The following is a 15,049-nucleotide window of genomic DNA, read 5'->3' as shown; positions in this document are numbered from 1 at the left end:
ATTCAGATTCCAACGATCGTTATCTTCTATTTTCAAGGAATCAATTAGTGATTGATACAACTTCTTTCTCAGATAGTTATATCAATTTCCTATAGTGATTTTGATATGAAATAACGGTCCTCTATTCAGTTATTGTAGTTAAACAATTGATTTGAACATTAAATTTATTGATTTTCTTCGAACAATGATGTTGTCTTATTGAGTTCGACTACGATAATTTGGATAACTTTTAAAGCTTTGAAATTCGGGACCAATTAGTGATGATACCCTCTCAGAAATTAATTAAAATAGCCTTGAGAGGGTTTGACAATGATTTACAACCATTTGGAATTTAATTCAAAATGGAAAGGCTCAAGGGTTGATTTTGGTAAACCTAGGTTGACTGGGTCAACCAGGTGGGTCCTAGATCTAGAAGTGGATTCAATCAATTCAAAACAACATTTTGAGTCTATTGGATGTGGTCCCAAGTCCTAAGTAAGTCATTTGGTTCAAAACACATGTTCGGACCCTTAAAGGGCCTTTTGGGTCAAACTTGTTGACTTGGTCAACCAGGTTGACCCAAGGGTTGGGAATGGGTCCAACAAATTTGAAATGACATTTAAAACTTGCTGGAAGTGGTTGCGTTCAATTCGGAGGTCGTTTGGTTTGAAATCAGCATTTGAATCCCATAGGGGTATTTTGGTCATTTTGACCCCTGGTCAACTGGGGGTCAAAGTGGGTCCAGAAAAATATAGTTTAATATTCAACATATCAATATTAAAGGTCTGAAAGTGACTAGAGGCTTTGGTGAAGGCTCTAAGGTCAGAATCTTCAAAGTGCAGGTCTAGTGGCATAGACTGTAAATATTTGAAGGTTTTACAACCTATGGATTTTAATTAAGTTTTTGAGGTTAGAGACCTCAGAATGGGCTCAAATTTGGAGGGTTGTCTCCAGAGACATGTTCCATCAGTATGCAACTGACAGACTCTTAATCGGAGGTCATTTAACTGGGTTTCAAAGTGTTTGAAAATTCAATGAAAAAGGCCTTTAGGACAATACCTTTGGACCTTGGATTTGGTTTGATTTACCTAAGATCTAGGTAGATCCTAAGGTCTAAATAGATCTTAAAGTTAAGAATCTAGAAAGATCCTAGAGCCTAAGAAATTCCTAGAACTTGGAGTCTAGAAGAAGTCTTAGGATCTAGAGTAGATCCTAAGGTCTAAGCTCTAGAAGAATTCTAGGATAGATCATAAGGTCAGGATTCTAGAAGGATCCTAGGATTTAAATTGATTTGGAGATTAAATTAATTTAGGGTCAAGAGTAGTCCAAGTGACCTTATACAAAAATGAGGTCAACAACCCTCCTTTTTAAAATAGCCATTTCCAAATACGAGACAGATTTTCCTAGCCCAATTTTTAGAACTTTTATTTTATCCAGTGAACGTACGTAGAGGAACGTTCGGTTTTAGGCAAAAAAATGCCTGTGTCGAGTACCGCTCGATACAGGCATTTTTTTTTGCCTAAAACCGAACGTTCCTCTGCATACGTTCACTGGATATAATAAAAGTTCCAATTTTTAGGATGGGTTCTAGATAAGTTTGGGGTCTTTACACCCGACTCCCGGCTCCCGGCTCCCGTCTCCCGGCTCCCGGCTCCCTGCTCCCGTCTCCCGAGTATTTCGACTCCCGACTCCCGACTCCCGACTCCCGACTCGCATCTTCGGCTTCCTACCCCCTTCGTCCGCATCAGTGATATCTTCATCCCGAGCCGACTCTGATCCAACTTGGCTCTCTTTAGCTATAGGCAGTGCGGACGCAAAGAATATAATTCCAGCGCATTCGCAGTGATCTTTTGAACTTTCTTCCTTGGATTGGATCACAGGGCTTTCCCGGCGGATCGTTGCACACCATCTCCATCATTGACTTAGTCAACCTCAATTTCTAATTCGATAAGGAATAATTTTAGGTTTACTGCTGAAGCGACTCGGCATGCCTCTTATTCTCTGGGGTTGATGATGTACTTCTTGAAGTTGTTCCAAGCCAGCCTTAGGTAAGCTGTGATCTCTAACTCGCCTATATGGTCGGTGTGATTTTAATATTTGTTAATATTTCAGGGGATTTTTGTTGCTTGATGACATTTCAGGGTTTGATTTGTGGGTTCGGTGCTCGTTCCACCTGCATTTCCGGGTGATTTTGACCTCATTCAAGTTGTTTTCTCTTCACACAATGTTTTGAGCGTGGGGCTGGGTAATTATATTTAGCTGTGGAATGTCTGCATTGCAGCAGAAATTAGCATTTCAGAAGAAATGACAACATCAAATATGCTTTTTTATTTATTTTTATGTAATAAATTCATAAGAATTCGACGCATGCTTTTATTTTATATCAAGACAAAATAAAATAAAAATAAAACAAACTAAAAAAATACAATAACAACATTAAGCCTTTATCTCATTATGTAGGATCGACTATATGAATCTTTTTTCTGTATTGAGGCTTATTAAGATTCAAATTTTCATTTAAATATAATTAAAAAAATATTTTTAATATTTTCTAACCAAATTTTTTTAGGTCTATATCTAACTTTCTTAACATAGGCTGAATCTAATATATCTACTATCCTAATCGGGTCATCGGAAGGATGGCATTTTATGTGACCTAATCATCTAAGGCGACTCTTTCTAATCTTATATGTTGTTGAAGCTACTCTTATGTTTCACATATATACTTGTGTCACATTCTATCTATAATTGTACAACCACTCATCCACTTGAGCATCCTCATCTTTGCAACACTTAATTTAATTTTATGTTTCTCTTTTAATGGCTAATATTCTGAGGCATAAAATATTGTAGGCCTTACTGCCATCTTATAATTTTTTTTTTAGTTTGAGAGATATTTTTTTATCACACAATAGACCCAATACATTCCTCCACTTCAACCATCCAACTTGAATTCTAATAATAATATCCCTATTTATTTCATCATCACTTTAAACAATAAACGCAAGATATCTAAAATGCGCACTCTTTTTAATGACTTAATCACCTAATATCACAATCCCACCGTTAGATCTATTTACTACTAAAATTTCACTCTATGTATTCAACTTCAAATCTACTCAAACCAAAGCATTTCAAGTTTTTTTTTTTTAAACTCCCTTTCTAGTCTTATGATCATGACGAATATCATTAGCAAAAAGCATACACCAAGCTATATTCTCTTGCAAATGTTTAGTAAGAACATCCATGACTAAAGTAAAAAATATATGGTCTTAAAGCTGATCTTTGATGTAATCCAACTGAAATAGGAAGATACTTGGTCAAACCACCTTTTGTTTGAACACACATAATAATAGTTCATGTATACACATTCTTCTAGAACTTACTAGAGCACTTCTCTTGAAACTTTATCATATGCTTTCTCTAAGGAAGAAACTATATCATATGTAGACCCTCCTTACTCTCTATATACTTCTCCATCAAATCTCCCAACAATTGTACAGCTTCCATAATAAACCTACCCAACATTAATTCAATTTGATTTGGGAAATATTAGCATCACGTCGTAACTTATGCTTAATTACTCTATCCCACGACTTTAATGTATGACACAATAACTTAAATTTTCTATAATTCATACACTCTCATGCATCACTTTTATTCTTAAAAATAAGAATTAATACACCACTTCTCCACTCATATAACATTTTGTTAACCTTCAAAATAATATTAAAAAATTTAGTAAGCCAAGAAATACCTTGATCTTCTAAGCATTTCCACAGCTTTATATGAATACCATTAAGTCTCACTATTTTTTCACACTTCATTTTCTTTAAAGACTCTAACTTTAATATCATTAATACAACAATAAAAACAAAATTATCTTTTTTTTATTTAGAGTGTTAAGGTTACTAAATTTAATCGTATTCTTACAATCTTCATTTAAACTCTTATTTTCAATTAATCCCATCAATCTTTGTAAATAATTTAAGACCAACATACTTTCATTAGCAAATGATAAATAAATGATAGAAATTTGACACTCAATATATTATCCCAATGAAGGATATAAATCAAACATTCTAGACATTCCTCTAGAAGAAACCTCATTAGCCAAAAGAAACAAGATTGGAAAGAGTTGATACAATCCCTTGGGTTATTAAAAAAACCCAAACAAATACCATTTATTAATAATGAAAACTAACTATTAGAGATGCATGCTTTCACCAATTTAATCTACATTTCAAAAAAGCAAAACATTCTAGAACTTTTTGTAAAAATTTCAACTATATCTTATCTTAAGATTTAACTAAATCAAGCTTAATAATAGCATCACCCCCTTTTATTTTCCAAGTCCAATTCATCTAATATTTCCTATGACACCAACGCATTAATACAAATATTTTTTTCCCTTAGCAAATGCACTTTGATTTGGAGAGATCAATTTAGGAATATGAGAAGTCAATATTTTAGCTAGCAACTTATTTATGATATTGCTCAATGCAGTGTACAAACTAATTAGCCTGAAGTCACTCCATTTTTTAAGATTAACACATTTATGAATAATTATAATTGTCCTAGAGGTAAAGAATCTAGGAATCTTTGTTTTATTTAAGAAATTCGATCAACATTTAATTTTAAATAGTAATAACCTGTAATAAGTTATCAACCACAAATATTAGTTTTTCTCATCTTGAAGACATTCGTCCGAAGAATCATTGATCTCTCCATGCTAATAAAGCATACATTGTACTAAAGTTAAACAAGATTTGTTGCTAAGCATATTCAACATTTTTATGATGATATAAGGGTCTCACATTGCCAAGCAACCTGCAAGTACAAATTAGCAATTATTTATTGGAGTGCTCAAGAATTTCATGAAGGTGGCCTTGTTCTTGTGCATATTCATCCAAAATGCTTTCCTATACATACCTTCAAAAATCCACTGGCCTTTTCAAAATCCTATGCAAATTAGGCCTTAATGCATACCTAATTGCATTGCCTCCAATACTAAAATTAGCCTAATTTTTAAAATTAATTATCTTTTAGATTTTAGAGACACTTTTGAACCTCCTTTATTACGTAGTTGTGTTTTTTTATGTGGAGTTGTTGTTTTTATACCTACACCTCTGTGCCTATTTTGTTTTTGATGCATCGCTACACGGCCATCATAGTGGATATGAGATCACCATTGGACATTTTGAATAACCTTATCCTCTAGAGGGTAAATCTTGTTCTCTCTTTATGAGTACGACACATTTCACCCACCCTCTTTGATGAGAACATTGATCTTCACTTTCTATGTGAGAGTTCTCTCTAGCCCAGGGAGAGAAGTGCAAATCATACCACCCCATATTTGGCATGCTTCTTGGCTCACCTTAATGGTTGATAACTTGATGTTGTGTGTCATTATTTATCCCTCATATTGTGTCACTTATGTTTCACCTTATATGCCACCCCAAATAGTTGAGATAAGACTAGTGATATGATAAGTTGCTTCATGTTCTTGTCATTTGAGATATATTAGGGATTTCTTGAAAGTATCTTGGCTAGTTAAGACATCTTAATTCTCACCCCTCCTTAATAAAGAGGGGCTCTATTGTACTTACTAAAAATGATGAATGTTTTATTAAGAATAAAGTCATCAACAAACTCCTCTTTCTTTATGCTCTCATCAAGCTTCTTTCTTTTTCATCTCCTTCTATCACTTCAAATCTTTACTCTTCTTTTGTTCTCATCTATTTCTCTTTCTATCACTAAGCACTCTTCTTCTTGCTCACTTGGTCTTCAAGATTTACAAGATTTCTTCTAATAGTGTGAACTTCGTTCTGCCATAAAGGTCTAGTTTGGCTACTTAGAATGAGGTGGTCGCTCAAATCCCACTTCGCATAGTAATTGCAACGTTAATATCTTGTAAACTTTCTCATGTCATTACTTATGGGATGTTCCTTTATGAAATTTGACCTGGCCGTGTCTGTAGCCTTATGTCATAATTTGCACCATGCATCGCTATGACTTTTTTTAGAGTTCCTCTTTGCCTTTCTTATGACAAATTATGCTACATTTCACTATGGCTTTTGTCCGAGATGTGTTTCATAGCTTATCTTATGTTTTAAGTTGTGCCATACTCTGCCATTGTTAATGATGTGGCCATGTCCAGCCTTTCTCATGGAGTAAGCTGCCCTATGCTCCACTATGACTTCTGGATAAGACTTATCTTGAAGCTTTTCTTATAGCAAAAGTTGTACCACAATTTACTATGACTTTTGGTTATACCTGTCTCATAGTCATACTTATGTCGTAATTCATGCTTTGTTCTGTTAGTTTCCAACCTAGGAGTAGTTTTTGCCTTTTTTTTATAAAAGTTAGATGATAGTCGAATATGAATGAATTTGCCCATGCATGGAACCATGCAAGATTCATGATTTGAAAATTATTTTTATTTTATTTATCATTTATGGCCTTGTGGCTATGCACGGAATTGTGGCTATTAAACTATTTTCTCTTTATCATGCATGGCCATCCATGCAACCAAGTTTTATCTATGGTCAACAATGCCTTCATGCAAATTCAAGAAATAGTTGATGTGTATTTCCTTTCCAAGTCATGAAAACCCTGAAAATAATTTGTTATTTCCAAGCACAATGCACAAAATGTTTTTGTGCATCTTTTTATTTGCTCGTCATGATTTGTTTGTTCTGTTCAATGGATGTCATGATTTTTTTGTTCTGCTAACAAAAATATAATTACACCAAGGAATCTTTGACTTGATAGCCACGAGTTATTGAAAATTTAATCACCCGGTGCTATTGTTTATATTAAGCTTTTTTAATTTAACATTTATAGTACAACATAAATTCCTGACTTAAAAAAAGTTATGTTGTCACTATCAAGCCTCTCTAATAACCGATGTAATTTAGTAAATCTTGGATGATGAAACTATGAGATATTAACTGGATATATGCCCCAAAGCCTCAATTAGATTGCTTGCACCATGCTAATTTAAATTATATTGCTTGGCACTTGATTGAATGTTCTCTTCACTCATATTAGGTAATTAAAAATGGAAACTTTTTGCCTATTAGAAATGTTGAACCTCACACTAATAAAATCCTTAGCCTAAGGTTAAATTCAAAGGATTTATCCACTATTTCAATTATTCATCTAATAATTAAATTTGTACCTCACACTAATCATAATTGAAGGCTTTTTTTTGTTCTTGACAAATTTATGCACAAACAACCCACCCAGAATTTCTGCAGAGCATGACCAGGAAAATATCTATGCCTCTCAGCAGTTGGCACACGCGCACTCTTAGCTAGAACCTCAAATGTTAGTAAAGCAGTACTCCTCTCTCTACCTTCACCACAAAAGCTAGGCAACAACTATCATGCCTTGTCGATTGTTTAGTGGTTCCCATCACTCCTTTTTGGCACTGCCATAGGGGTTAATAAGCAGGGACGCTGCCCTACCATTTGGTAACTTATTATTGGCAGGAAAGTGGAGAAGTTTAAACAAACAGTTATAAGGAGAGCTTTTAAGAATCATGTAACTCTATGATTTTTTTATTATCACGCCTTGTAAAGATGAAGGAAAGACTTTAGACCTCCAGAAACCCTAGCAACATCTAAAGAGTACCATGAAGAAAAGATATCTTCTCTGATTGAGTGGCTATGCTACTAGCTCTTTCCCTTTTTTCTTTTCTTGATGATCCTTGAACTCCATAGTGTTTTTTCTAGTCAAAGTCCCATGCAAACGCTATTCTTGGTGTCAACAATGTACAAGTTGTTTCTTATTTATCTTTTTAACAGGACGCCGAGTTATTAATATTCAAAATAATATCCATGATTGTGATTTTGAGCTTTATGCTTGCTATGCCTCTCAAACATGTATTCTGCTATTACCATATAGAACTGATCCACCTAATCAGAACGTATGTCCAATGTTTGCAATTTGCAGTCCGTCAATGCCAAAGACATTTTGAAAAGAATACAAATTATGGATGTTTTTCCAGCATTAGATTGTTCAAGTTCTGTAATCAATCATCAGGAAGAGGAGGATGATGATGAGTGGGTTGTTGTTAAAAAACAAAAAATTATCATTCTCATTCCTCCACCATCTCCACCAAGCCAACAAAATGTGAAAGAGACGAGCCCAAAATCAGCCAAGCAGTCAAAATCAGTCAAACATAGCTCCTTTGTTACCAAGGAGAAGACATCTGGACACCGCAGGAAAACTTGTAATATGCTTCATGTTGATGGTTCCGGTCAAGTTGACCCAAAACCAAAGCTGCAACAGCCACAGTCCTCATTTCATGCTTATTATGGCATTGGACATGTTGGCGCAGTGAAAGTGGTGGACAGAAAAATCAGAGCCATGAATCTGGAAAGTAAGCTTCGAAGCCTTGGTGGGATGAGAAAATGGCTTTCTTTGTTGGGACTTGATCGATTCGCACAAGTCCTCGAGATGAAAAACGTTAGCCAACATCAGCTGGTTAATCTTTCTACAAGTAAGCTCAAAGGTATGGGCATGAATGCAGTTGGGCCAAGGAGGAAGCTTATACATGCCATTGATCTCCTCTCTCAACCTTACTACAGCCAGAGGTGAGTTCTGTTGTATATATATTAATGTTGTTTTATTGTCATTTTACTTTCCCCGAACTGGCAACATTTCCATGGTGCAGATTTTCAGTGGCTGTTTAGTTACAAGCTGGATTTAATTCCATTAGCATTAAGTAAATCTTATAAATTTAGATTTAGATTTAGATTTCATTTGGAATATCTTTCTTACTGTTTAAAGCAGTTTTTTAGTCAAAAAAATTTATTTATTTGAATAGAAAACTACTTTAACAAATCTTATTTCCATTGAGCGAAGCCATAGTTAAATAGTGCAACTAAACAGCTCTTTGGTATGAATGAACAGCCATAGAAATGCTGTAGCATGTAAAAATGAGTTTTGTGAGAACCCTTTGGCATGAAAACATTAGAAGAAGTAAAAAAAGAAAACCTTCAAACTTGGGCGGTTATTATCCAAGTTAATATGATACAGAATCATCATATATGCCATATAAGCAAACCATCAAACAACTTGCAGGCGTTTCCATCTTCCATCACACAGAGAAACCCAAATGTTAAAAAAACCATTCCAAATCTATACTTTTTTAACTCCAGCGTTCTCTACTTGCCATTGATCCTCTCGATCACAGTAATAAGCCCCTGCGTCCCCATCTTCCCATCTCCATTAGCCACCATCGCCTGATACAGCTGCCGGCACAGAGCCGACCCTGGAAGCACCGCCGGCGATGATCCTTCATCGCTGCCATCACCATCCTCCAAACCCATCCCCAAATCCTTAACCATATACTCCACGAATCCTCCTGGCCGGAAATCCCTCTCTATTACCCGATCCCCCCAGATCTCCATCGCCGCCGACCCCGCTGCTCCACCTCGCACCGCCGCCAGGAATTCGCCGGCGTCAAGGCCGGCAGACCGCGCAAAAACCAGTGCCTCGCTTAGCCCCAGTAGACTACCCCCTACTGTGATCTGGTTCGCAATCTTGCTGCTCTGCCCACTCCCTGGTCCCCCCATCGGCGTTGCTTTCCCAAGTATCTCCCACAGAGGCGTCAGCCATCGTATTATTACTTCCTCCCCGCCCGCGAAGATCGCTAGCTTACCGTCCCGAGCGCCGACGTCGCCGCCGGAGACGGGCGCATCGATTGACCAGCAATCGCGGGCAAGCGCAGCGGCGGCGATCTCTCGCGCTAGGGCAGGGTGGCTGCTTGTGTGGTCAATGATTACGCCGCCGGCGGACAGTGCGGCGAGAACACCGGAGACGGGGTCAAGAACCGTGGCACGGACGTCGGAGGGGTGGCCAACCATGGTAAAGACGACGTCGGTGCCTTTAGCAGCGTCGGCAGGGGTTGAGGCGAGACGGGCGCCGGCGGCAGCAAGGGCAGCCGCTTTGGAAGGCGTGCGCGCGTAGACAGCGAGGGAGTAGCCGGCGGCGAGGATACGACCGGCCATGGTGGCCCCCATCACACCGGTGCCGATCCAGCCAACACGGGTCTTGTCGGGCCTGATGGGCCGGGGGTAGCCACCGCCAGCATCTAGCGTCTCCATTAAATCCGAACACAGTATCCGTGTTAGCCACTACTTGACCCTCTCTTATGTATTTTCATTGGCAAATTTTATGCAGAAGCTTTAAGTTGTAGGATTTTAGGAGTATGTTTAAGAATAAATTTAAAATGTATTCAATTTAAAAAAAGTGCGTTTTTGAGTTTAAATGTTTTTTTTTTTTTTTTTTTTTGGGGAATTAAAAATAAAGCTCTAGGTCGAGCTCGAACTGGATTGATTAATCAAGCTCAATTTCAAGCCTTATGTGACTCAAACTTGGCTCAACTAATTTACACCTCTATAGGTATATGTCACTGTGTGGCACTATTTAACCTGGTGCTTTAAATAGCACAGGAGTTTAGTGTTTCAACGTTTCTAATCTTTTTTTTTTTTCTTAATCAGTTGAGGTGCAGTTTTTTTAATGCTGATAATATTTTGGAGTAGCTCTAATGGTAGATAAGATTAAAGAGTCACATAAAATAGTTTGGTCATATAAAATTTCACCCTTTCGATGACTTGTTAGAATAGTACAAGTATTAGATCCAGCCTATATTAAAAAAATAGAGGTAAAATTAATCGGATTTGGTTAGAAAATATTAAAAATAATTTTATTTTTATGTTTAGGGTATATTTTGTCTCATAATAGGACACAACATAAAAAAATAATAATAATAAAAAAAAGAATTATGTTGCGGGCTTCATACAGGTTGAAGGCTTGTTTTGGACGGTTTTTTTTATTATTTTTGTAAAGCTAATTTTTAGTTAAAAAATATCTTAAAAGTAGGGAAATAAAAAATAATGATTTAAAACTATTTCAAATGAAGCCTAGGAGATTATTTAATGAATAAATACAAAAGTATTTGAAAATAATTACATTTTTGAAGATGTTCTATGGATTTAAAATAGAAGTATAATATTGATTTAAAAATTTCTTATAATTCTGAATACTCAAATAACTAACAAGATTATTAATTGCTCTCAAGTTAAGTAGAATAATGGGCAATCAAATAGCCCCACTTTTTATTTTTATCTTTAAAAAAAAGTGGGGAAGTTCCTAAAATTAAACTCATTAAAAATATATGCGTAAATTAAATAAATAATTCATCAAACATAAAATAATAATGATAGTTTCCTTAAAATATATTAGATCATCTTTAACTATGTTTAATTTATTTGCCAAACAATTCCTAATTGTTTTTGCATTACGAGGTTCTTAAACTTCTGTTTTGTGGACTATCTTTTTTCCCCCCTTTTTTCAATTATATATCGTTAATTGCTCCTTATCAGTCTACATATTCATGTGAAAAAATATTAAATGTATATCATATTTTATTCATTATTTAATTATAAAAACATAAGCATGTCTAATGTAGTATTGCATCAAATTTAACTTATATATATAAATTCTTATGATTTTTAGAATTTGATATTTGAATTGTCTAGGATAACCATGCAGGTTATATTAGAGTATTTTTATTTTGCATATATAATTTGAATTTCATGAGTTGCAAAAGTTATCTATCAATATTTTCCGGTTCATATAATTCAATACATGATCATGTGACCTATCTGAATAGTATGGGAGATGATCAAGTTTTATACTAGTCAAGTTATAAAGGCCCTAACATATTTATGCTCATATATTCCTCCATCTATTTTAATTAGATGCGAGATAATCATATAGAGATATAAGTGGAAGATGAGCTATAAGGGGGATCAGGCATGTCTCCTTCTATTTTAAATAGATGTGAGAATGATCAAGGTGAGTTATAAGTAGAATTAGAGTTATAAGCAATGCTTTAAAAATCGGACCGGACCGGCCGGTCCGACTGGTTCAACTGTGAACCGGGTTAAGGGCTGGTCCGGTCCAATCTGAAATCTGCTCGCCTTCACAGTTGAACCGGAGATCCGTTTTTGGTAAGGACACCAGCCAGGTGAACCGAGCGAAACCGGTCCCATGATTTTCTAACCGGACCGGTTCCAAGTTATTGAATTATTTATTATATTAGTTAATAAATTAATAAAATATATATACTAAATAAATATTAAACTTAAATCATTATCAATAAATAATATAAAGCATCTTAAATTAAATTAAACACACTATTATTAGGGTTTAGGGTTTAAAAAATTTTAAATATTTTAAATAAATAATAACATATATTTAAAATTATAATTAATATTAATATACTTTATTATAAAACATTTATCTCCAAAACATCATCAAGCATTTCACATCGAGTGGTGGTACTATGTGAGCTCTCTTAACACAAGAGAACTCAAAATGTTATGTTAACACTAGCAAGAAAGTCTTCTCAAGTGTGTGGGACTAAAGATAAAGAGTTGAGATATAAATGAACTTATAACATATATATGCATATAAAAACTATTTTAAACAGATTTTTAATTAATTATTTTTATGTAAATGAAACTTATTATTAGTAAATAATAAAAATTTATTTATTTATACACTATAAAAAATAATTTATCATTAATAATTTTATGTATTTAATTATTTATTAATTATTTAAGATATAAATTATAAAATGAAATTGGTATACACAACATAAACTGTAAAAGTATTTATCATATACATATAAAATTAGATATTTATATTAAATTTCCATAAACTTAGGTTTAATTAAATTATATATTAATATGTTTTATATATAATTATATGGTTATATCATTAAATTTAAGTTACATTAAAAATTAAATTTAAAATTCAAAAAAAATAACTTAAATTTAAATTTATCATATAATTTTAGAGTGTAAATTCTTATAATTAAGTAGAGATATTAGTTTTTCTATTATGTGAGATTTTAATTTAATTCTTTTACTTATAATTAATATAAAAAATTAATGTTTCATAGTTTTTGTTTGAAATTTATATTTTTGCCTCAAACTTTTGAATATAACAATATTATTATTTAATTTTCATTAAATTTTAATAATATTTATTAATTTAATTACGTCATTCCGGTTCGACTCCGGTGTAAGACCGATTTTGAACCGAGTGCATGAATTCCTCCCCAATCGTGTAATTCCTCTCACCCTTTTCATCAAAATTGGAATCATATCTCCCTGAAGTCTCTCCGTTGGTGATTCCGATGATTACCATTAGAAAAAATTAAGTTCAAAGTAGTGTGTAATTAAATAATAAATTTTTAATGTCACTCGTGAGGTTCTAGAATTAGGTTGTTAGACCTAAAAGTAATGATGCCCGAATGGTCTAAGGTAGGGAGAGGGAATTGGGTATTATATTTAAAAACTTACTCTTTTAAATCTATTTGTTAGAACCGAAATTAAACTTTTAATGAAATTTTTGATAGAAAAGGTTTTCAAGCGAAAATTTTCTAAAACTAATAAAAGATGCGAGAAAATGACTAAACAAGCAGAGAAAACTTAACGTACACCAAGTATTCTATAATATCGTCTACTAGGATCTAATCCACCTAGACCTATAACACCACCTCTTAGTAATTTGGCACTACTTGAGGATGGAAACTTACCAAATAGTGTCTCCTTATATTGCACCCGCAAGGAGCAAGGAGACAGCCTTTACATAACACTCTTTTAAATCCAACTTATCCATGTGCGGTAAGAGCCGTCAGATCACTTTACACAATCTCCAGGTGGAAGTCATGATGAACAACCGTCCAATCCTCGCCTTCATACTCTCCTATGTGTGGGTTGAGATCGAATACGCCTCGGCCTGTTCAACCTCTTCCAAAGTGTACGGTAGAGAACCGGATCTCTCCTTGACAAGCTTTCCTCACTTGACAACTCGTAGGAAAGAAGAAAGAAAGAGTGAAGTAATCTCAATCACAAGTTGAAAATCTTACCTTGACACCTTAAGACACTACAAAGCAAAGCCTTCACGACTGCTCCAGTGGAGTAGAAAAATCCTTCTTTGAATGTCTCTCCGTAATACTTCTTACTCGGCCTTTACTTTAACTCAATTTGGCATGAAGTTCTGCATGAGCAAAAAGTTGGGGTGACAGTCAAATTTGAATCTATTTAATACAAAAGCCACAAGTAAAACGCCCAAAAATGCAAGTTTTCGAGATTCTTATAATGCAGTGGATAATCCCGTATCATCGTAGGATTCGCTCTAGAACGCTATATTTAACTTAAATTTGTCGAAATACGTAACCTTAGTGTATATTTTATTCAATTATGATCGTACACCTAATCGATCCCGTAACGAACTAAAGTATTGTCGTACCAAAGCAACTAAACAATAGGCTTAAGTTATCTACTAAGGCTGTTCGCCAATTCTCACGGACGTAACCAACTGACAAATGAGTCAGTTTATAGTTCGTTTGAGGACGAACGGGAATTCGTCCTGGAGCAATTCATACAGAGACCGTTCGTTCTGGGACGAAGAGTTCATTCATCTGGACTAAACAGAAGACAAGCTTCATATACGAGCACGTTCGTCATTACGGGACGAACCTTATTTTCGTTTAGGACAAACAGATGCAAGCTCAATTACAGAGAAACGTTCGGTTCCTGGGGAACCACGAACCATGAAATTTCGTCTGACGAATAGAGCAACTAGTGAGAATCCCCTGAGACATTCGTGATCCTGGAATGATAACGAGTATTAAATTACGTCCTAGGACGATTAGACATAGGAAAAAAACATTTTCTCCTTCGCCTGTTCGATCTAATTGCTTCTCTAGGGGATAAATTGACATGATCGTACACTACGGCTAGATCGAACATCCGTTGTAGCTCGCCCGTAGATCAAGTTACAAAAATTGTGTTCCCCAAAGTAGTATATTGTGATTTTTTCACTCATTACAATCACTCCGCCTCTCACATTTCAACTTATGAATAATTTGTTGAATTGATTTAAATCTTCATATCTTAGGAGATTGAGTTTGTTTCTAAATAGATTAGTACACACAGTAGAGACCAACAACAAAATCTTTACAAAAAAATGTTAGGAG

General features: G+C 34.8%; 2 protein-coding genes across 6 annotated transcripts; one reads left to right on the top strand and one right to left on the bottom strand.

Moving 5' to 3' along the window:
* The first annotated feature begins 1,622 nt into the window (after positions 1-1,622).
* On the top strand, positions 1,623-9,207 carry LOC110102679. Of its 5 annotated transcripts, none has more exons than XM_020831116.2 (4): positions 1,623-2,027; positions 2,121-2,164; positions 7,939-8,582; positions 9,073-9,207. In XM_020831116.2, exons 3-4 carry the CDS (start codon positions 7,978-7,980, stop codon positions 9,167-9,169), a joined length of 702 nt encoding a protein of 233 aa, XP_020686775.1. In that variant the 5' UTR covers positions 1,623-2,027; positions 2,121-2,164; positions 7,939-7,977; the 3' UTR covers positions 9,170-9,207. The 5 variants fall into 5 exon arrangements, with proteins under 5 accessions (XP_020686775.1, XP_020686776.1, XP_028554341.1 ...); XM_020831117.2 differs by having other exon boundaries at positions 2,121-2,224; XM_028698508.1 differs by having other exon boundaries at positions 2,092-2,164.
* Positions 8,824-10,246, bottom strand: LOC110102678 (probable 3-hydroxyisobutyrate dehydrogenase-like 2, mitochondrial). The gene has a single exon (XM_020831114.2). It carries the CDS (start codon positions 10,095-10,097, stop codon positions 9,156-9,158), a length of 942 nt encoding a protein of 313 aa, XP_020686773.1. The 5' UTR covers positions 10,098-10,246; the 3' UTR covers positions 8,824-9,155.
* Positions 10,247-15,049: the final 4,803 nt, after the last annotated feature.

Source organism: Dendrobium catenatum, unplaced genomic scaffold, assembly GCF_001605985.2.
Source record: "Dendrobium catenatum unplaced genomic scaffold, ASM160598v2 fragScaff_scaffold_1098, whole genome shotgun sequence".
Classification (NCBI taxonomy): domain Eukaryota; kingdom Viridiplantae; phylum Streptophyta; class Magnoliopsida; order Asparagales; family Orchidaceae; genus Dendrobium; species Dendrobium catenatum.
Note: the sequence above shows the minus strand (reverse complement) of the source record. Positions and strands in the feature narration are given on the sequence as shown.